Source organism: Calliphora vicina, chromosome 1 (genome assembly GCF_958450345.1).
Source record: "Calliphora vicina chromosome 1, idCalVici1.1, whole genome shotgun sequence".
Classification (NCBI taxonomy): domain Eukaryota; kingdom Metazoa; phylum Arthropoda; class Insecta; order Diptera; family Calliphoridae; genus Calliphora; species Calliphora vicina.
Genome location: NC_088780.1, coordinates 65948079 through 65972579, shown reverse-complemented (window position 1 = coordinate 65972579; position 24501 = coordinate 65948079). Strand labels below are relative to the sequence as shown.

The following is a 24501-nucleotide window of genomic DNA, read 5'->3' as shown; positions in this document are numbered from 1 at the left end:
ATTAAGTATATTAAACAAAAAAGTGAGCTTTAAATTCATTAGTATTTTTTATTTGTTTTCAAAAAATGTATTATTAAGAGCGGGCCATGAAGGACCCCGTCGATTTCAGGTTTTCATAGCTAAATAAATGGGCCAGTAAGGACCCCGTCGATCTATGAATCTGATGTAGTACTTAGGCCATTAGGGACCTCGACGTGATCATGATAAAAAAAAATTAAAAGGGAGATGACCCAGAAATTACCCAACCAAAGATGGTGTATTGGGCCATCGGAAGTCCCGGGTTCGAATATATACGGTTTTTCATAATGTGTGGGTTAACTTCAGGACCTAAAACGAGGGCAACCCTACCGGAATGATTGAAAGAAGGATCGGCAAGTTCCAATCCAGCAAAATGTTCTTTAATATTATCCGGAACGGTTTCCGATGGTGTCCGTATGCCTACCATTTCAGTAACCCGTGCGGAAATACAAATTTTCTGGGACCGGTCGTATAGGGAACCAATGGTGAGACGACAAAATCTATTATTTCCCATCTGAGAGGTGGGTAACCCTAATTGTTTAATCAGCGAGGAACATACATAACTAATATTGCAACACGAGTCAAGAATCGCGCGAACCGGTATGTACTTCCCAGACAAATGTAGCTCTACTTTCAATGTAGGCGAAAAGTTTATTACATGCCGAACAGGTAAATCGGAACCAGTCGAAACAGACACAGGTGGACACGATTTTAGATTTTTACGGGACCGTTTGTGGTTGCTGGTATTTTGTTTGCGGTCCGAGTGTAAAAGAGTGTTGTGATCACCCTGACAATTTCGGCATTTCGAGGTACTGGGGCATGCATTTCCAAGATGGGAATGGGCTAAACATTTAGAGCAGTACCGATGTAAAACCACCATGCGAAGGCGCCGTTCAAAACTCATGCTCAAAAATACACGACAAAATCGTAATGGGTGATACTTCCTACAGAGTCTACATTGACGCGATGGATCATTAACCCGACCATTCATATTCGAACCCGTCACTTCCGTTGGTGCCGCATTAGGAGCGGATACGGAACTTGTAGCTATGACTGCTGCTGGTTGGGCAGCAGGTTCCGAAGTAGTAATAGTAGTAGTAGTTGTCGACGATGATGTGATAGTAGTTGACGACGATGCTGTTGAAGTCACAGGGGATGTGGTAGGTACCTCAATAGAGACGGGTGACAACGTTGCCGATGGAGCAGGCTCCGAAATCTCCGTTGCCTCGTCATAGTCGAGCAAACCATCGTCGAATAAGTTGGCAATAGATTCCATATTTCTATGAAGCAATAGAGATTTTTAAAGAATTACATCGAAAGTTACATTTAATTGGTCAGAATGACCAATTTAGTTATGGGTCGTTTTACAATACCATTTGTAGTCCGTATGTCCGCGACTCTAACGTGTCCGTCGCTTCCCGGATAAACCTTCAAAACGACACCTAAACGCCAAGAAGTGGGAGATAGTTGTTCGTGACGAATTACGACAAGATCATTAACCTGAATATCGCGGGTCGGATTTTTCCATTTATAGCGTTTGTGTAAGCTCACTAAATACTCTTTCCTCCATCGTTCGCAAAATTGTTGAGTAATAGCTTTCATTTTCCGAAACCGGTTAACTAAGCTTATCGGCGATTCTAATGTTGGAGGCTCTGGGGGTGCTAGTAAGGGCGAACCAATCAAACTGGCTCCTGAGGATTATCCGTCATGGGACATAGCGGACGGGAATTTAAACACGCCTCGATTCTAGCCAGAATAGTGGAAAGCTCTTCAAAGGTATATTTAAAGGCTTGAGCTTGTTTTCTAAAGTGAAGTTTAAAACTCTTCACACCAGCTTCCCAAAGACCACCCATGTGGGGAGCGCCGGCTGGGATAAAACGCCATGAAACGCCTTGAACTCCATAAGAAGAGCATATCAGAGACTGACTTTCCTTAAGAAATGATTTAAAACCCTTTTTTAATTGACGCGAAGCACCCACAAAATTAGTGCCATTATCGGAAAAAATCGTATTTGGACAACCTCGACGGGAAATAAAACGCTGAAAAGCTGCCATAAAGTTTGGCGTTGACAAATCTGATGTAGCCTCTAAATGAATTGCTTTAGTTGAAAAGCAAACAAAAATGCAAACGTAGCCCTTAGTGATCTTGCAAGCTCTACCAGTAAAGCTTTTGATCTCAAAGGGACCAGCGAAGTCAATCCCAGTATTAGTGAAAGCTGCCATAATCTGGCTGCACGCTCGTTTACGGTCAATTATACACCATTTACAACGACTTATCACTCCACGAATTTTACATTTCAAACGTGGGACCCAAAATTCCATACGAAGTATTCGCAGCATTAACTGATTTCCACCGTGAATGGAAATCAAATGCACAAATTCTATTAAAAGTAATGTAAATCTACATGAATACGGTAATATAATAGGGTGCTTTTCGGAGTAGGTTAAAGTCGGCGACTTTTCCAAGCGTCCATTAAGTCTCATCACCCCATTTTCATCCAAAAAAGGGTTCAGTGTGAGAATAAAACTTTTCGAAGGTAAAAGTTCTCTCTTTAGAAGACACCGGTATTCATCGTAAAAATATCGCTTCTGAGCGACTTTAGCCAAATGTAATTTAGCTCTTCTTATCTCAGAACTACCAATATTAAAATTTTCGTACAAGTTACGACCTGATTTGTGAGAGGGATGGCTGTTATAAAAGAATCTCAATATATAGGATATTATTCGAAGAGCCTTATCCAAGTGAGAATAATTCGCAAGAATATCCTCATAAATATCGTTTCCCGTCACGTCTTTAAAAAACGACGCATGTGTTTTAACACGACATTCAATATCCGTGTCAAGTGAGGAAAGATTGGAAATTTTCCATTCATTCTTTTCACGGCGAAGCCATTCTGGACCATACCACCAAAGAGAATTTGTCGCAAGCTCGCTAGGAGAAATTCCGCGACTACCTAAATCCGCAGGATTGTCCTCAGATCTAACATGGTACCAATTGTGATTACCTACATTCTCCTGAATTCTACAGACTCTATTTGCAACAAATGTCGTCCAAGTACTAGGTGTCTTTCTCAACCATGACAGGACTATTGTAGAGTCTGTCCAACAATAAACATGATCTATCTGAATATAAATCTCGCGAAGTACAGTTTTCAATAATTCGGAGGCAAGTACTGCACCACACAGTTCAAGGCGGGGCAAAGAAATTGATTTTATGGGAGCTACCTTAGTCTTCGAAGTAAGCATATTGGAGTAAATCTCCCCACTACAATTTCTTACACGAATGTAAATTACCCCCGCATATGCCTTTTCCGAGGCATCAGAAAAAACGTGTAGTTCGACAAACGAATTGGGAGTATAATGAACCCATCTAGGAATTCTAATTTTATTTACTTCAAGGTAAGTAGATACAAATTTCTTCCATTCATTCTCCGTTGCCAGTGGAAGTTTATCATCCCAGTTAATATTATCAAGCCATATCCTCTGCATGATAATCTTCGCGACTATGATGACTGGGCTTAACCAACCCACTGGGTCAAATAATTTCGCAATAGTAGACAACACTTCCCTTTTTGTATACCCAGATTTATGTGGAATAGGATTCACTCTAAAATAAAACGAGTCCAGTTGAGCGTTCCACTGTATACCTAAAGTCTTTGAGCCACTAGACTCAACGAATTCCAGTAATTTAGCGTCTACTAAATGGTCCAAAGGAATGCTGTCTAGAATTGTCTGTTCATTCGAGGTCCATTTCCGCAATTCAAACTTTGCAGAGGATAAAGCTGCTATCAGCTGATCCCTAGCGATCACTGCAGTCGAAATATCGTGAGTTCCAGTTAAGACGTCGTCGACGTACATACAATCACGCAAAATGTGCGCAGCGAGAGGGTACTGCTTTTCCGTATCGTCCGCCAGTTGCAAAAGTGTCCGAATGACAAGGTACGGTGCGCAATTAACGCCAAATGTTACTGTCTGCAGCTCATAATCCCTCACTTCCTCCGTCCGATGGTTCCTAAATAAGATACGCTGGAATGAAGTATGTGTGGGATCCACCCGTATTTGTCGATACATTTGCGTAATGTCACAGTTAAAAACGAACCTAAAAAGTCGCCAGCGAAGAATTAGTAGTACTAAGTCCGCTTGTAAAGTAGGTCCAACATAAAGACAGTCGTTCAAACTTATTCCGTTCGATGTTTTATGCGAGGCATTGAAAACTACCCTCAATTTTGTTGTCTTACTATCAGGCTTCATTACTGGATGATGTGGCAAATAACAAGAATGTAAAGTTGTTGAGGACACAGGTCTCATGTGGTCTAAATCTAAATATTCCCTTACGACGTCGTCATAAGTTTCCTTAATTTCGGGTTTACGTTCGAGAGATGATTCATTCCTAAGATATTGTCCCATCACGCTAGGCCTAGACGTATCTCCCATCAGAACCACGACAAGTTGTGGCCTTATAATTTTCCTCACAATATTTATCAAAGGGAGATAGAATTTTTCTTTTCGGAGTCTCCTCAAGTTCCCAAAACTTAAGATTTTGATTAAGGGTATCCTCCTCAGAAAAATCGACCTTAGTGGAATAAACTTGTATTGAAGACTGTTCAATTGGACCGGTTATTACCCAACCAAAAATGGTACTTTGAGCTAACAGGGAACCCAAAATATTCCTACGAATTTCCCCCAAAAGAATGTCAGGATAAAGATCCGCTCCAATTAAAATATCTACTGGACGACAGTCAAAGAAATTTACGTCAGCTAGCTGAATGTTAGGCAAATAATCCTTTATATATGATGGGATCGTAAAAGACGGCAAATTGCCCGAAATATCCCGAATAACAAGAGCCATTGTTTGTAATGTTCGCGAAGAATCAAGAGGAGAACCAATATGAATCGAGCAAATCTTCCTCGTAGTAGCTGAAACAGCCTGATTAATTCCAGAAATACGAGCATTCGTAGAATTCGTAGGAAGTTTCAAACGGTTTTGTAAACGTTCTGAGATAAAAGTCGCTTCAGAACCTGGATCAATAAGTGCCCTAACGGGGTACGTGATACCCATGTGAAGAAGATTCACCATAGCAGTACCTAGGAGGACAGATCTATGTTCAGCAGAATGAAATACCTGCCTGTTAAAAGGCGTAGCAGAATTATTACCGTGAGTAATGTTTCCTGTCGCGGAATTGTTAGCATTAGAACCACTCTGTAGAGAAGAATTCACTGGTATGGAGTTACTGGTTCGTGAAACCGAAGTGCTCGGACCAAAATTAATTGAATTATCATAACCATTCGGCAGAGAAGAATTCACTGGTATGGAGTTGTTGGTTCGTGAAACCGAAGTGCTCGCACCAGCATTAATTTCCGAAGGTTCAGTTGATGGCTCTTCACGATGTAACATGGTATGATGGCGTTTATTGCAAATGGTACAATTATGTTGACTACCACAATTCCTTATCATATGTACTTTAGACAAACAATTGATACAGCAATTGTTCTTCTTAACAAGGGCAAATCTTTCAGAAACAGATAATTGCTTAAACCGGAGGCAAGACCGTAACATATGAGTTTGTTTTTTACATAATGGGCAAAACCTATTCGAAGCAGAGGAGTTATTTTCCGAAGCGTTTGTCGATGAAGAGGCATTCGTATGATGTGACTTAACTTTATGCCCGGAAGGCCTAGTTGAGTTATCTGGACCCCTTAAGTCACGAACGCAATCTAAAGTCATGGCTCTTTCCGCAAGAAATTTGTCCAACTCCTTCCAGAGTGACATAGCCGACTTATTTTTTATGCTCTGTTCCCACAAATTAACAGTTAGAGATGGCAATCGCTGAATGCAAATGAACACTAATATCGGATCCCAGTTCTGGGTAGGAATATCATACGTTGACATAGCAGAAAGGCACCCATTTATACCCCGTTGAAGTAATTTCAACTCGGAGCTTGATTCCTTATCTAGATAAGGAAGACCGAAAAGCCTCTTGAGCTGGTCGTTGACCAATAATCGTGGATTATCGTTTATATCGCTCAAGTTTTTCCATGCTATGTCAAATCCTTCATTAGTATGAGGACATTTAGAAACAATTTCCCGCGCTTCGCATTTGGTCTTCTTTAGCAGATGACACAAGCGTTCAATATTACTAAGGCGTAAGTTCTTAATATAAATCGCGGTAAAGAGGTCCCTAAAAGTTGGCCACGAAACAAAATCACCTTCAAAATCATCGATATCGCAAGGGGGAAGAAGCATATTATGGCCAGTGTTGTCAATAGAATGAGAGTATTAACGTCCGGACTAGAAGGTTTCATAGTCGCCTTCTGTTGGAGGTTAGATAGCTTCTCATTTATTGTACCTAAGCAATTAACATAAGCGTTAAACGTAGCCTCATATTTCGATTCCGCCGCTTCAACATCAGTTGTGTCAACAAGATCTGAGCTTTCCAAATATTTAAGGCACTCTTTATAAACTGGCTTAATATCCGCCCAAATCGAAGTGATTTCCCGACCACGAATTTCCAAAGTGAAAACCGAATGAGTATCATCGCGCATTTCGACAAAAGCAGTAGCGAATTTAATAAGAGCGTCGGACTCTCTAATAAAATTATCAAGAGGTGTGGCAGACATTTTCGAATTAAAATTTAATTAAAAATAATAAAAAAAAATTTAATCTATAATTCTTTTTTTTTTTCTTTATGTCACGAAAAAAAACAATAAAAATATTAAAATGTATTTAAATATTGCAAACAATTTTATTTCCTTGTAAAAAATCCAAAAAATAATAATTACGATTAAAAAATCACAAACTTATTATGTCGCGACTATACCGGACAGTAGAGTGACTAATGTAACTTTAGTTGAATAACAACAACAACACGCGTATATATACGTATTGTAAAAGTAAACAAAGCTACTCACGTTTGTAATGTATGTACGTATGAAGGATATAGCACAAAAGAGAATACGAAAAAATAAACAATTTAACACTCCCGTTGTAAATAAAAATATATGTATAAATAAATAACTTTATTTTTAGCACAGAGAATTTTAATAATTAATAATTTAAATCGCGATCAAATCGAAGAAGAACTTTTTACGAAATAATTAAATAAAATAAATTATTTTCACACAATATGTCCGTCCACAATAAAAAAACCCGGAGTTGACTAAAATTGTACTTTACGAAAGAATGTAATGACAAAGTGTCAAAGTAATGGACTGTATAAAAATAAATGTTAATGGTTGTAAAACGATCCTTAACACAATTCAAATAGTATTAAAAATACTTTTTCTTTATAATTGTTCTTTCTATTATCACAAAAACAACTTTTTCTCTTTTTTATGTTGCACTTAATATGTGTGTGTGTGAAATTTACTTTTCTTATGCAAAAGCTCACTTTTAAATACTGAACTATACGCACCTTGTTAAATAAATGAAGATATTTAATATTTATATGATGAATGTTGTTGGTGTTGTTGTTGAAAACAATATGGTTCCTGTGAGGAAGACTAATAAAAATATGATAAGTTATTCCAGTTTCTCAAAATTTCACAGCCAAAATCCGGTTCGAAGGACCAAATGTTTGCGCAGCGGCAAATTAGGGAAGAGAAATGAAATAAAAAACAAGAGAAATAAAAACACAATAGTTTTCTTCAATTTGTAAAGTTGAGAAAAGATCTCAATTTATTTATTACCTTTAGCTATATATGGTAGCGAGACGAAGTTATAATTATAACTAACTAGAAATCTATTATGTTGGTGGCCAATAATATTTAAGTACCGTTAACGGTTATACTAGTTAGTTTTTGGTGTAGAAACTCCTCACAAAGATGTATAAAAACAGGAGTAGACCAAACTACTAACTAGTATTAACCCAACAAACCAAACAATGTTAAACTGGGTAAAAAATTAGAAATTTATTAATTTGTACTTAAACACCTTTTTTTAATTCATTTTATAAAAAATCTTATAAACTAGAAATCAACATAAAAAAACTACAAACATTTTCATTAAAAACATAAAAATTTACATAAATTCAATAATTGTACGAAAAGTATCACCAAAAAAGTCTCCGTACAGTTAACCGTTTTAAGGCAAGGAATCCCAATATTAATTTTAATTGAATTTAATATGTGGTAGGTCCTCCTTTCTGAGCAATTGCAGCATTTTAATGGCTGTGCATGGAATGGACCAGCTTTGTTGTTGTCAGGGAATCTATTTTATACCACTCTTCCATTATAACGGCTTTTAGCTGATCTTTTCTTGTTATATTGTGCTGCCGAACCTTTCTTTCCAAGTGATCCCATATATGCTCAATCGGGTTCAGATCAGGTGACTGAGCTGTGCGATTTAAGTGCTTAAGAACATTATAAATAAGACATTCCTTTACTAATCTAGAGGTGTGATTAGGATCGTTGTCTTGTTGGAAGCAATACAAACGTCCCAAGCCTAATTTTCCAGAACTTTGTTTTAAGTTTTCTTTTAATATATTAAGGTATGCATATTATACCATAGTGTTTTCAACAAAAATAAGTTATCCCACCTCAGATGAAGCCATGTAACCCCAAACAATAACGTTACCTCCTCCATGCTTTACGGTTAGCGTCAAATGCTTCGGATTCATTTCAGTATTTGGCTTTCTCCATAACATTTCTCTTCCATCAGAACCAAAAACATTCAATTTACTTTCATCGCTAAAAATAACTCGATCCCAAAATAAAAAAATCTTTATCAATATGCTCGATAGCGTAATCCAATCTCTTTTTCATGTTCACTTTTTGAACAAGGGGCTTCTTACGGCTTACTCCATTGTATCCATTTAGTTTAAGAGCGTTTCTTACAGTTTGGGGGTTTACCGTTAATTCATCACTAGTTTTCAAGTTTCCCGCAATTAAACATGCGTTAATTTTTGGATTACCTTCTACAAATCGTACAATTCTTCTCTCTAAGTGGTGATCTATTTTTCTTGGATGGTCAGTTCTTTGTTTATTTGCCATTGTTCCGGTTTTTTTGAACTGTTGAATAACGTACTGAATGGAAGAGCGTGGTCTTTTTACAATATCCTTGATTTCGGTTAGATTTTTTCCTTCATTTTGCAAGTTAATAATAATTTTCTTTCTATCCATTAAAATTTGCTTATTTTTGGATTCCCTGACAACAACAAAGCTGGTCCATTCCATGCACAGCCATTAAAATTAAGCAATTGCTTAGAAAGGAGGACCTACCACATATTAAATGCAATTAAGTTTAATATTGGGATTCCTAGCCTTAAAACGGTTAACTGTACGGAGACTTTTTTGGTGATACTTTTCGTACAATTATTGAATTTATGTAAATTTTTATGTTTTTAAGGAAAACGTTTGTATTTTTTTTATGTTGATTTCTAGTTTATAAGATTTTTTATAAAATGAATTAAAAAAAGTTTTAAATATGTATTGAAAAGTGACCATAAATTGCTAGTTTATATTATGAGTATGTCTGTACGGAGACTTAATTGATTCAGTGTATATCATTACATTTTGTATAAAATTTGTTTGATAAATTGAATGAACATTGAATAATTTTCGATTTTCTAAAATAATTTTACCTGCATCAAATAAGCTGTGAGTCACTGTACATAAATAAAAAACGACTTTTTAACACAATTATTTATTTTTAAATTTTGAAAACATTAATCTAATTCATCGACAAACTGAGATGCAATATCAGCCAATAAATTATCTTCATCATCATCTATGTTAATAATTTCAGTGACATTTTCAGTTACATCCGTTTGTAATATATTTGCTGCTTCATCATTTTCATTATCAAGTTTTAGCTTCTTTGTAAATGGTTCATCAATATGAGGATCGTTGTTTTTTTCTTCTCCATCAACTGGGACAGAATCTTCATCGTCATCAATGCGCAAAACCATCTCCGGAGATTTACTTATGTCTTCAACAATATCATTTGTGGTATTCATATTTTTGGATAACGACTCATTATCATACTTAACATTTTCCACTTCAATATCAATAAATTGATCTTTAACTGGTTCTCTTAAATGTATGTTTATTACATCCATATCTCCATTGTGAACTTGTTCAATGTTTGCAGAAATTATGGTGCTAGTTGTCTGCGTTTCGTTAGTTTGCTCCAAGTCATAATTTTCATGATTATTTAATGATGTATTTAACAATTGAGAACTTGAAGTTTCGTCAACTACCAGAACGTCATCATCAGTTATATTGTTACTGGATAATGTATTTGATAAATTAAATCCGAATTCACGTAGTAAACATTCCTGGCCCATTTTGATAAATGTATTGCGTATATCTCTCGCCTCGATAGTGAAAAGTAAACTTTCTTTTTGTGGATGAATTAATTTTTCAAGATTTTGTAATATGAAACTGCAACGAAGTCGAACTTTAAGGCTATCATCGCGGGCATAAGCAGTCTGAATTATTGTTAAAGCCATCTCAGTAGGAGGAGGACATAAATGGTGTGGAGTCATAAGTATAGCATATAGTGTATTATAAATTTCTATCCGGCAATCCTTATTACTATACAAATGCGTTGTCTTAGGAGGAAGCTCATAAAGTATAGCACAAATTTCTGATATACTTGTTTGCATCATCTGTAAGAAAGCAAAATACAAATGTTTTATTAGGAAATTTGCAAAACATAATTCAGAAAAAGAAAGCAAATTAATATCCGCTTATGAAATGTACATTTTATATTTCACAATGCATTGTGGCAAAACTATTTAAACACTGTCGTTTAAAGTATCAAACGAGTTTTATATATGTAAGGACTAGTTTTTAAGATATATGTATATCAAATACATTCCTCCGTTAAACGTAGCTTAAACTTAAAATTTGTAAAGTATGTACAAGATTTGTACATTAACCCTTAAATGCATGATTTTTACTTTTATTTTTCTATAAAGTATCAAATATTTAGTTGATTTTTATTTATTGTATTTCATTTAGCTTTAGTTTGATTTAGAATTTCGTTAGCTGAAACTTTTCGTACTCCATTTTTTCTGAATTAGAATCTGAATTAGTATCAAGTTTATATTCGTCTAAAATTAAGTGGAACTGGAATGTAGACAATTGGCAACAATATGCATTTAAGGGTTAACATTTTTATTTTTAAAAATTTGAATTTTAATCTAAGTAACTTTGTTTTATGATTTATATCGTTAGCTAAAATACAAAAAGGCGTAACTAACGAAAAATTCAAAATCGATTTTTTGATTGATTACACTCTGCTACAAAATGACACTTTTTGCCAGAACTTGAAAAGCGACCTAATCGGGGTTGGTTATAGGCGGATACTAAATCCGTTTTCAAAGATTTTGAAAGACCCTCAAAATTTTTAGTTATTTTGAAAAAACTGTTTTAGGGTAGGTCGTAGTACTTTAGTACCTCTAATTAACACATTTTTAAACAGATTTCAAAATTTTAAACAATTATGGATAGACAAAGAATTAAGCTTTCCCTTTTTGTAAGCATAAAATGTATATTTCAAGAAATTGTTTAAGTTTTTATAAAAAGTTTAATTTTTTTTTTATTATTTTCGTAATTTTTCAAATTCAACAATGGTTATTTTAAGTTTTTTCTATGTAAACCAAATTTTTTTTGCACAGTGTTTATAATACAATTTTATATAGAAAAAAACGTGGTATTACTAATTAATATCGATTTATATTTGCAAAAGTTATTAAGCTTTTTCGAAAAAAGTTCAAAAAAATGTACCTTGTAAATTAAAAATTTTACAAATATTTTTTTTGTACAGTTTTTTGTTTTTTTTTTATTCATATACGCTTGGGGTGAAATATGTCTTGTTAACAACTAAATTTTCTTTATACATTGATATACATTTGTATAAGCTTTCATATGGAAATAATCAATGGAAAGCGACTAAAATCAAAAAAGTTGATAAATTTTGTTTTGTTTTTATATATTCTTAACAAAACCAATACTTATAACTTACAAATGTATCAATGCATGTTATTTTAAAGCGTGGTCAGTTTGCTTTCCAAAGACTTTAAAAAATTTAAATCGGACAAAAACAGACTGAGTTACAGGACGATAAGTTGACGAACATCCCTGAAAACAGTTTTTTTTAGAATAACTTCAAAATTTCAGGGTGTTTCTGAAATTTTTTGACACAATTTGTAATGTGCCCAGGAAGACCTATAACCCACACTAGGTCGTTTTCCAAGTTATTGTAAATTATTTAAGAAATGCTGTTGTTAACCTTCGCTTTACCAAAGAGTTTTTTATGTACATGGTTTACCAATACCCACCCGGGTACTGCACTTTTACACATATATGCGACTAACAAAATTTTAAAAAATCAAAAAAAACCTGATAAAAAGTTTAAAATGATTTTAATAAATTCTACCGAACTCTAAAATTTTTTCAGAGAGTCTTAATTTCATTTAAATCGAAACAAAATTAAAAAAAATTATTGTTAAAGCGAAGGTTAAATTCCCTGACACCACATTATTCTCAATTCCGATGGTTGTTTTTACCAAAATAGAAATTTTGCTTTAACCTAAGAATTGTTTATGCGTAGAAAAAAATCACAATTGAGCACAAATACTAGTAAGTTATCTAACAAAACTCATTTAAAATCATCAAATTGTTCAATTAAAAGTACTAGACCCGTTCGTTTCTTTGCTGTCGTTACATTCTTGCGTCATGGAGCGCCTTCTGGTTCGGTGTCTGTGTAGATTAGGGTTTGGGGTTTCCCGGATAATTTTATTTCCCGGAAAACGGGATGAAAAATTTCATTTCCCGGGAATTTTTTTGCAACAAGAAAAATATGTAAAATAGAAAGTTATTTTATAAAATTGTGTAATTTTATTAAAAAGAAAAACAATACATTAAAAACCATTGAATTAACAAACTAAACAGTTGGTAATAATATTTGGAGGTCATTTGTTACTATAAAATTAAATATTATTTCATAGAAATAATGTTATATGTTCGTCATAGATCTTTTTTTTAAAAAAAAATGATTTTTCAATAAAGATAAGTTTCCGGATACACCGTAATCGGCACCGAAAACGAAATTACATACATTTGCACCGAAAAAAAGTTCGTTTCCTTTGGCAATATAGATTGCATATTCTAATTTGTTTTTAAAATTTTGCTCCATTTGTATTTCGGAAACATTATCATCATCGCTTTGAACAGATGAGGGAACATTGTGGTCAAATATTCGTTCATACATTTGCAGTCCATACATTTTTAACATTGTCTTTGTTATATTATAATTTAGCTGATTATGTTGTGACGTTTTTAGATAACACCGTACGACACTCAATATTAGACACGAACCGGATGATATACGTCTGAAACTATAAATTAAATGGAGAAAAACTGCATTTTCAGTTTTTCATTTCGTGATCCTGTTTCCTTCTGTCATCTTACTATGCTAAATTTGGTGTCAAATGATGAAGAAGAGTTGTAAAATATTTTGTATTATTTTTATTTTATTCTGTCAGGATCAAAAGATGTCAAAAATATCCTTTCAATTGTTATCCTTTTTCAAAAAAATAAACCCCAAACCCTAATTAGGATCTGTCTTCATCTGGAAAAAAAACAATTGTTTTAATGAGTCAGTTCAATTTTGTGACATATCTTCGGAGGAAACACTCATTATATCTCACTCATTCATCTTAACTGTCGGGTTCATACGTCTTTTGCGACCTCCAAAAAATCCCAGCCACCAGCGTGCCTTCCAACTTATATCGCATTTTCAACATGGAAGCGCTTCCATCAAGTGACCATGAACTTGATGGAAGCGCTTCCATGTTCATCCGACTCTGAGGCTAGCTGCTTCCTGAAGTATTCGAGATGGTGATGCAAGAAGTGAATTTTCAAAAAAATATCGTATGACTTTCTTCACTGCCCTCCAACCGAATAAAACGTCCTTAAATTGAGTTTTGCTACACTCTAATAAATTTTCATGTAAATTTCCTACATTAATAGTAGGAAACTTTTCTCCTTCTATAATTAGGGTAAAAATTCATGTTGTGTGTAAATTCAAATATTTTTTTATAGCAAATAGTTTTTGTCTTTTTTAGAAATAAAATGTTGACATTGTTGAAATGTTTTTCAATCGAATACCTTCGAAAAGCCGAAAATAGACATTTTATATTTCATAAAATACTTCAACTATATGTTTAAACTTATTATTTAAGAAAAACAGACGTTATTTAAAAAAACAGACGTCAAAAAGACGTATCTAACATAAGTCTTCAAATAATTGCCAAAAAATTGTTTTTGGTTTAAAAATAAAAATTATATTTTTGTTACTTACGCCATTTGCATTTTTGCTAACGATATGTATGTATATTATAAAAAATTTTCAATAAAATGAATTATTCTTGTATAAAATTTTAAACGAGAAAACCAATTTTAAGATGTCTCTTACCCACTTTTAAAAAAGCGAATTTTTAAAAAGCCGGTTTGTCGGTTAACCTTTTTTAGAAAACCGGGTTTTCGGTTAACCGACATTAAATGGAATTATTTTAAAAGTTTAAACCAAGGCGTATTAATCAGGTGAGTGCGTCTCGGCAAATCAAATGACAAATGACTGGCAATATTAAAATATTGTTACGTTTTTACCTTTTAAAAACAGTTTTATTTAAATAAACCGAATAAAAGCAGTTTAGGAGTTTAAAATTGTAACAACTCTTTATTCAAATGTACAACAACAGTTTAAATGTCACTCAGTGTTCTTATACAAATTCACGTTTATAATGCACAGAAGTACACACACATAAATTACACACTTTATAACACAGGTCAACAGCAAAAAAGGTTTGACTAACCATTATATAGATTTGATACATGATGCATCAAGTCCAAAAATGTTAAAATTTTTCAATTCTATAAATTTGCTATTTTGACCTGCGGAAGGATCATTAGATAATCTGCAATTCTTACGAGAAGCAGACGTGTTTTTTATTCGCTCCGCGACTTAAGTGGTTTCAGTGAAAATTTAAATAAAAAGGAAAAATTTAGCGATTGGACGCAAAAAAAATAAATATTTCTCTAAGTGTTTAATATAAACAAACAAAAAAAAATTATACAATATAACAAAAAAATAGAAATTTGTTTAAAAGTGCTTTGTTTATTTTCTTTTTTCAAATTTCGTTAAATTACTGTGAGCATATGAACTCTCATAATGAGAGTAGACTCAGTTTAAACGGTAGAAATGCCTACATATTTTTGAACGGGGAGGGTGAAAATAGAAGTGCTAACAAAAATATAAGAGATCCAGACTTTAACAAAAATTATTTAACCGCCAAACCGATTGAGAGAGCGCGCTCTTGTTCCCCCGTGATACAAATACATGAGAACAATATTGCACACACATCATCACCTAGTAATGCTTGTTTAGAACAAAGCATAAAAGAAAAAGTGTTCTGGTACAACAACAAATACTGCAGTAGATATAACAGAGTCGACAATGATAAATACACAAGCTTATGATAATCCACTAACAACACCTAGTGAGAGTTTTAATGTATTTAACACTGAAAATACCGTGATGGAAGATAATGGTACATCAAGGGGTGCTATACCTAAGGTTGGAAATAAGATAAGTAAAACTAAATCTCCAGTTCAAACAGGTGTGCTTAGATATATAAGAATTAATAAGCGAAATTTAAGTCCCCAGAAAAGTCTGCCTTCTGAGAAAAAGCAAAAAATTACTGATAACCCCTTGAAAAGTAACCGTTTTGCTCTCTTGAGTGAGGCAGATTCTAATCATCAAAAAAATGATGATAAATCCATCCGTAAACCGTTAAAACCACCACCAATATTTCTTCGTGAAACTAGCTCTAATAGCTTAGTGAAATCATTTATTGAACTCATTGGAAAAAGTAATTTTCATATTGTTCCAATAAGAAAAGGAGGTGTGCAAGAGACAAAAATAGTTGTATACACTGAGGATTGTTATAGAAAAATCTCTCAACACCTAAATTACAGTAAGAAAAACTTTTATACATATCAACTTAAGAGTTGCAAGGGCTTGATAGTGGTCATAAAAGGTATAGAGTCCAGTGTAGATACAAACGAAATCAAGGAGGCCCTGGAAGAATTGGGCTATCAGACAAAGAATGTAGTCGATATCTTTAATAGAGACAAGGTTCCTCAGCCAATGTTTAGGGTTGAGTTAGAGCCTGATAATGGGAAATTAAACAAGTAAGAGTGCTATATTCGGCTATGCCGAATCTTATATACCCTTCACCTTTGTTGTGGATGCATTATTATTTTTTATAATTAGTATATAGGTATGTATGTACATTGCCCACTTTCAGCGTACAGCATCCTAAATTTATCAAGAACACAAACGAAACAGAACACCAAAAGAAAAAACAAAAACAAAATACGCAAGGCAATGAAACCAACACACATCCAAACATACGTTTAATTGTATAAAAAACCACAACAACGCCAAAAGAAACAAAACACAAAAGAAAAACAAAATACGCAAAGCATGCACATTCAAACATACGATTTGTTGATTTTTTGTCAAAAAAACCAAACACAAACAAACAAACGTTTAGTTGTATAAAAAACAACAACAACGCCAAAAGAAACAAAACACAAAAAAAAAACAAAATACGCAAAGCTTGCACATCCAAACATACGTTTTGTTGTTTTTTTGTCAAAAAAACCAACACACAACCAAACAAACGTTTAGTTGTATAAAAAACAACAACAACGCCAAAAGAAACAAAACACAAAAAAAAAACAAAATACGCAAAGCTTGCACATCCAACCATACGTTTTGTTGCTTTTTTGTCAAAGCATGCAATACATTGTGTTTTTTGATGAAATTTTCAGAGGTTGTCTCGGATTTTTGCTCATATCTCCGTTATTTATGGACGGATTTTGCTGATTTTAAATAGCAAAATTCTCGAAAGTATGTCTGACAGAATTGTTGAAGATTTGGATCCCGGAGATATCTGGGGCCTTCAGAAAATTGATTTCAACAGACAGACAGACGGACAGACAGACAGACGGACATGGCTTAATCGATTCCGCTATCTATAAGGATCCAGAATATACAGTATTGGCCATAACTAAAGCACCCCCTCAATGATTTTTTTTCATATGGTATTTTTTTGTATAAAATAAAAGTTTTAAATATCTATTATGTATTATTTTAATTTGTTAATATGTTTAGTATTGATAAACAAATACTTTCAAAGTTAACCTTTCTATAAGAGGTAACTTAAAATCAAAAAATATTTTAAGGTAGAAAATGAAACGGACAAAACTAAAGCACCCCTTCAAGGATATACTATAAAAAAAAATTTTAGTTAATTTTTTGTTGCAAATCCTTTGTTTTGGATGGCACAAGAACATCTCTTGGCATAGAAGATAATATGTTTTTATGGCGTTTTTCGATATTCCTTCCCAGACTATTTTAACGGCATGAAATAAATCGTGAAAATTTCCGATCCTTATTTCAACAATTTTCACGATTTATTTTCATATTAACAATGTGCCACAAGTTCTCAATAGGATTGAGATCGGGAGATTGACCAGGGCAATGAAGAACTTGAATCTTATTGCTGTGTAGCCAAGTCTTACAAACTTTGGAGGGGTGCTTAGGATCGTTATCCTGTTGGAAGATCCCTATAATTGGCATCTCTTCACTGGCATAAGGCAACATTACAGCTTTCAATACATCACGGTACATGAACCGATCCATAATCCCATAAATTTTATGATTTGGCCCAAATCCTTGACCAGAAAAGCAACCCCAGACCATTACATTGCCTCCTCCATGTTTAATTGTTCCTTTGCAATACTTAGGATTCAGTCTTCCTCCTTTTGGTCTGCGTACACGCCTTATTCCAGCGGAACTTTTTAAGTTGTATTTGGATTCGGCAGGGAACAGTACTGTCTTTAATTTTTGGACACTCCCTTCGATGTGGGCTTTGGCAAATTTCAGTCTAGCTTTCTTGTTCTTAGCTGATAGAAATGTTTTTTTGCTGGTCGTCAGCTGAATAATCGGGCTTCTACTACTCTTCTACGGATTGTTCTTTCTCTAACGCATAATCTTAAACTTGTTCCTACTTGAATAGCTGATGCTGTAGGATCTTTTTGTATTGCTCTTTTGATCAAGGAATCATAATATAGTGTTTTTTTTCGCGAACGACCTCCAGAATGCACCGGAGATTTTCGACCAGTCTTAAAAAATTTTGAAACGAGCCTGGAAATAACTGATCTGTTAATTGAATATTTTTTACTAAATTCATGTAGTGATAACCCCGTCTTCCAGTCTTCAATAACTTTAATTTTAAATTCACTGGAGTACTTGTTCCTTGTCATTGTTTTTTTTCACAATAAACTGTATAAAACTTAAATTTTGCACACTACGTCTTCCTATATTTTTATCTTTTGGAATTTTTAAGTCCATTCATTGCGATTCTCGATAATTCACATTGCTAATATGCAGTACCGAGTCAAATTTTTAAACATCTTATAAGAGGGTGCTTTTGTTTTGTCCGTTGCGTTTTGAGTTTTTATATGATTTATCATTTTAAATTAATTAAATTAAATTATCTTTTACTAAATGAATATTAAATGAACATTAACAATATTAGTTAATAAAATATATACAAAATTCATCCCAAAAAAGCCGTTTTTATCAAAAAAATTATGATTTGAAAAAATCCATTGAGGGGGTGCTTTAGTTATGGCCAATACTGTATATACTTTATAGGGTCGGAAATGAAAAATGTAGAAATTACAAACGGAATGACAAACTTATATATACCCTTCTCACGAAGCTGAAGGGTATAAAAATAATGAAACTCACCCTATATACACTCTAAGATATTTGTTGAATCGTAGAGTAAATATAGAGGAACCTCTTAAGCGTAATCGTCCAGTTCAGTGTAGTAATTGTCAGGAATTTGGACATACACGTAATTATTGTACCCTACGCACAGTATGTGTTGCATGCGGAGGCCTGCACTCTTCGTCACAATGTGATATAGTTGAGAATGGTCTCAGTAGGAAATGTGGTAACTGCGGTGGAGATCATTCCGCTAATTATCGCGGATGCCCGGTCTACAAGGAGTTACTAAAAAGATTAAGAGAGAGGCAAAAGCTGTTGAGAGGTGAAATAGTTGAATCAACACCTACAAATTCGGTATCTACATCTAGACCACTAAGCTCTGGAGTAGATTTTTCAAATGATAAAATAAATGCGGCTCATCCAGTATCACAGGAAAATGGCCAGGGAGCCACAATTAATGCTGGTGCCAGCTCATACGCCAGTATTTTAAAAACGGGTTATCAAAAGCCAAAAGTCCCCCAAAATATGGGAGGGTTGGAAAACCTTATGCAAACACTTACTGAGAATATTTCCTCTCTTAATCAAAATATGACTAACTTCATGTCATCCATGCAAAACACAATACAAGAGCTTCTGAGAGCACAGAACCAAATGATTCAAATTCTATTAACAAGAAAATGAATTTTTTGAAGATATGTTTCTGGAATGCAAATGGTTTAAACCAGCACAAATCGGAAATTTCCCATTTTATGTTAAATAAAAGCATCGATGTGATGTTAATTTCGGAGACACATCTTACAAATAGATATAACTTTAATATATCAGGATACTCATTTTATTACACAAACCATCCGGATGGTAAGGCACATGGAGGTACCGGTATCATAATTAGAAACCGATTGAGACACTACGCCCTAGATGCGTTTTCAAAGGATTATATGCAAGCAACATCGATTCGCCTTGAATACCCAGCTGGAGACTTAACTCTGAGCTCTATATATTGCCCACCACGTTTTTCGATAACCAAGGAGAAATTTGAAGAATTCTTTATAACACTAGGAGATCGGTTTCTGGCTTGTGGAGACTACAATGCCAAACATACATATTGGGGTTCGCGATTGGTAAATCCCAGAGGTAGACAGCTGTATAAAGCTCTAGTTGATCGCAAAAATTGCTTAGATTTTGTGTCTCCTGGAAACCCAACTTATTGGCCAACTGATCCTAGAAAAATTCCTGATCTAATAGACTTCGCCATATGCAGAAATATTATTCGGAATGCAATATCCACAGAAATATCCTATGATCTATCTTCTGACCACTCTCCTGTAATTATTAATTATTGTGAGAGACCCAACATCCCAAGATTTCCTAAGGACTCTTTGTATTTTAAGACAAATTGGCTAAAATATAGGAAATATATCAGCAGTCATATCCACACAAATCCTAATTTACAGTGTGAGGAAGACATAGATAGGACCGTCAATGACTTCACGTCATTGATCGTTTCGGCTCTGGAACACTCTAGGTGCCAGATCCCTCCAAAAACTAATACGCCTATTTTAAGTTCGGATATTGAAAGACTTCTTCTCGAAAAGAGAAGACTCAGAAGAGAATGGCAACATAATAGATCACCTGCTGCAAAGCAGAGGCTGTCCGTAGCAGTACGAAAACTGAAAAGAGCCCTTCATTTAGAAGAGGATCGCATAAACGAAAAATATATTAAAAGTTTGACTAGTACAAAATACACAAATTTCTCTCTTTGGAAGGCAACGAGGAACATTAAGCCACCGGTAGAGGCACAAAGTGCTTTAAGAAAAGCTGACGGAACCTGGGCACGAAGTGCTATAGAAAAAGCCTCAGTATTTGCTGAACATTTAAGTGAAGTATTTCAACCCAACTCCACGGCAAATGAGTTTGAACTAGAAGAACTGCCAGCTTCAACAATGGCTAATGCAGCCCAATTCGATATTAGTCCTGAGGATGTTAATAGAGTAATTAAAAATAAATTAGACTTGAAAAAATCACCGGGATATGATTTAATAACGCCATCAATGATTAAGAACCTACCAAATGTGGCAATAATTGTGCTATCTATATTGTTTAATGCGATCTTGAAACTAGGAATTTATCCAAAAAATTGGAAAATTTCTCAAATAATAATGATACCTAAACCGGGTAAAGATTTAACCCTGCCATCTTCTTATAGACCTATTAGCCTACTCCCTTGTTTGTCGAAGCTATTCGAGAAAATATTCCTGGAAAAGATAATACCTTTTTTTGAATGATGGAAACATTATCCCAGTACACCAATTTGGTTTCCGTGAGCATCATGGCACCATTGAACAGGTCAATCGTTTAACTGGAGAGATTAGAAAATCTTTTGAATTAAAGAAATATTGTTCTGCCGTCTTTATAGACGTTGCCCAGGCTTTTGACAAGGTATGGCATAAGGGTCTAGTACATAAAATCAAATGTTTACTACCACTATGTACTCATAAATTGCTGGAGTCTTATTTATCGAATAGACTTTTCAGAGTTAAGTACAATGATTATGTGACGAGAGAATACAAGATTGGAGCTGGCGTTCCACAGGGAAGTGTACTAGGACCTACGCTATATTTGATTTACACCTCCGATCTCCCTACGTGCGATAAACTAACAATTTCAACATTTGCTGATGATACCGCCATTATTAGCTCAGACGAAAACCCACTCATGGCATCTAGTCAACTACAGAATTACCTCGTACGTGTGGAGTCATGGTTGAAAAACTGGCGAATAAAGGTAAATGAGCTGAAAAGTAAACATGTTACGTTCGCTCTAAGGAGAGGAAATTGCCCACCTGTCACACTCAGCAACGTTAATATACCGCAGTCTGATTATGTCACCTACCTTGGTATTCATCTAGATAGACGGCTTACTTGGCGCCGACACATAGAAACCAAGAGACTTCACATGAAGTTAAAAGCCTCTAGCTTTCATTGGTTAATCAGTGACCAATCAAAATTAAGCCTTGAATATAAAGTCATCCTGTATAAGACCGTTTTAAAACCAATTTGGACATATGGAATTCAATTATGGGGAATGGCTAGCAACACCAGTATTGATCTTATACAGAGGGCCCAATCTAAAATTCTTAGGACCATGACGGGAGCACCATGGTACATAAGAAATGAAAACATCCACAGAGACTTAGAAGTGACATTGGTAAAGGAAGAGTTCGAGAAAGTCCGTGCGAAATATATTGTGAAGCTGCGTAACCATCCCAATACGCTTGCAAGACAACTTGTGCAGACCCAAACCCGATCCAGGCTCCGTAGAGCAGATCTACCACCCCGCTAAGATGAGTGACAGTTTACCATAATGGCTCTCTTGCTGAAGAGCAAATAGTTTTAATTTTAGTTATAAGATTTAAATACTTATTGTAAGGTCAAAATAGACAGATTCAATAAATCAATAAAGCGTTAACAGTACCAGTTATTAACTCGCCCAAACAAGACGTGATTATACTTGTACGCTTAAATAGAAGATTCTCGATAACAAATCTGTAATAAAAACTTTTCTACCAATCATGAAAGACCCTCCAGACGAAAGCGGTAATAATAAACCGCCAATAACTTTAGACAAAAAAAAGTTACTTACAATTCTTTCCGCCGGTCCAAAATATTTAATTATGACCCGTATAAATAGTGAAAAATCCCTTGCAGAAGTATCACCTTTTTTAATAAAAAAAGTTATTGACAATACGTGCGGTGGTGAAGTCGAAATGTGTAAAAAACTACTGAATGGAACAATTCTAATTAAAACAAAAACATACATGCAAGCATAAAAATTTAATTCAACTAACATCGCTCTCCTCTACAATCGAAATCGAATTATCTGAGCATCAATCTCTTAACTATGCAAAAGGTGTTGTTTATTCAAATGACCTTCGTGGTATTCCAGAGGACGAGATTCTAAAAGAACTCAAAACACAAAATGTAAAATGTAAAATAAACAAAATATTAAGAAAAGTGAACAACGCGTTGAAAGAAACGGGTTTGATAATTGTCACCTTCGCAGCTACTTCTCTCCCGTCTGAATTATCAATCGGTTATGAGAAAGTTAAAATTAGACCTTACATTCCTCTCCCCCTCAAATGCAGAAACTGTTATCGGTACGGTCACTTAGCTAAGTTCTGCAAAAATAAACAAACATGCTTTAACTGTTCTGAAGAGTATCACTTAAAAGAAGAGAATGAAATCTGTAACAACACTCAAATATGTATCAATTGCAAAGAAAATAACAATAATAACAACAGTCATTCAGCTAATGATAAATCGTGCCCAATCTTTCTGAGAGAGAAAGAGATACAAGCCATCATAACATTGGAAAAAACAAGTAGAAAAACTGCAATTAAAAAATATAATGATCGTCACCACTCTACATCAACGTACTCTTTTATAACTAAATCAACTTCTAATAACAACAATAACAAAAACTCCAACTGCAACGAAAAAGAAACAATAACATCATACAATTCAGAATCTCTTAACAATGGTATCTCTTCTCTTAATTTAAATAATAAAATGCCTCCACCAATCATATCTACAACAACACATGAACTTAAAAACTATTCTGACGATTTAACAGCATCTGATTACGATAGTACATCATCACAAACATTAGATGAGGGAAAAAATAAAAGCATAATTCTTCCAAAAAATACTTCAAAAAGAACAAGAAATCGATTAGCAAAAGAAATAGCCAAATCTAACGACCCCAAGCGAACTAAAAATTCTTAAAATGTCTCCATACGCCTGTAATAACAATTGTTCATTGCAACCCATCAACAATACTTTCATTATAAATTTGATATATCTCTCCACATTATGACATTGAATATAATCCAGTGGAATATAAATGGTTTTAAAAATAACTACAATGAACTTATATTACTCATCAAACTCTACTCACCAAAAATAATATCACTCCAAGAAACTCATCTTCATAGCCTTACAAATATCCCCGTTCCGATAAATTACTATTTGTTTGCGCATAACACCTCCAATACAAGATATGGCGGTGTAGCTTTACTTATTCATAAATCGCTCCAACACAAGAAAATTAACGTTAATAATGACTTCGATACTGTATGCGTAGAAATAAACTCAAACATAAACTTCAAAATTGTATCTTCTTATATAGCTCCAAACAACAATTTTACTCAACAAAACCTCAACAATATGTTCAATAATATTGATCCACCTTTATTGATTACAGGAGACTTTAACTGCTGGCACAATAACTGGGGCTCTTCAATAAATAATAAAAAAGGCAGAATTCTATCTCACTTCATCAACAACAATAACTTCGTGCTTTTAAATAATTCGTCACCTACCCTTTTTAATACTCACTCCACTTTTTCCCACGTTGACTTATCTTTCTGTAGCCCATCACTGTGTGTTCATGTCGACTGAAATATAGAAAGTACTCTACACGGAAGCGACCACTTTCCTATAATCATCTCAATGTTCCATCACCCATCAGAATCATATCCAACATATCGACCAAAATATAAAATAAATCAAGCTGACTGGACTTTGTTCCAAAGACTTTGTATAACCTCTGAAGAAAGCAGACCAGTTAGTGATAACCTTAATAAGGAGACTGCCAATATATACAAAATTA

The 24501-nt window shown here is 34.3% G+C and overlaps 2 protein-coding genes across 2 annotated transcripts in view; both read right to left on the bottom strand.

The window, feature by feature from the left end:
* Positions 1 to 1697: 1697 nt before the first annotated feature.
* LOC135949296 (uncharacterized) lies at positions 1698 to 4424 on the bottom strand. Its single transcript, XM_065498815.1, has 2 exons — positions 4256 to 4424; positions 1698 to 2116 (listed from the first exon to the last, which is right to left on the bottom strand). The coding sequence occupies exons 1-2, from the start codon at positions 4422 to 4424 to the stop codon at positions 1698 to 1700; spliced, it is 588 nt and encodes a 195-aa protein (XP_065354887.1).
* A 5217-nt stretch (positions 4425 to 9641) lies between these two features.
* Positions 9642 to 24501, bottom strand: part of LOC135963172 (proline-, glutamic acid- and leucine-rich protein 1-like) — a 71324-nt gene continuing 56464 nt past the window's right edge. Inside the window, exon 8 of the mRNA XM_065514944.1 lies at positions 9642 to 10624. Within this exon, the coding sequence (XP_065371016.1) occupies positions 9680 to 10624 (945 nt within the window). The 3' untranslated portion in view covers positions 9642 to 9679. The remainder of the gene's footprint in view (positions 10625 to 24501) is intronic.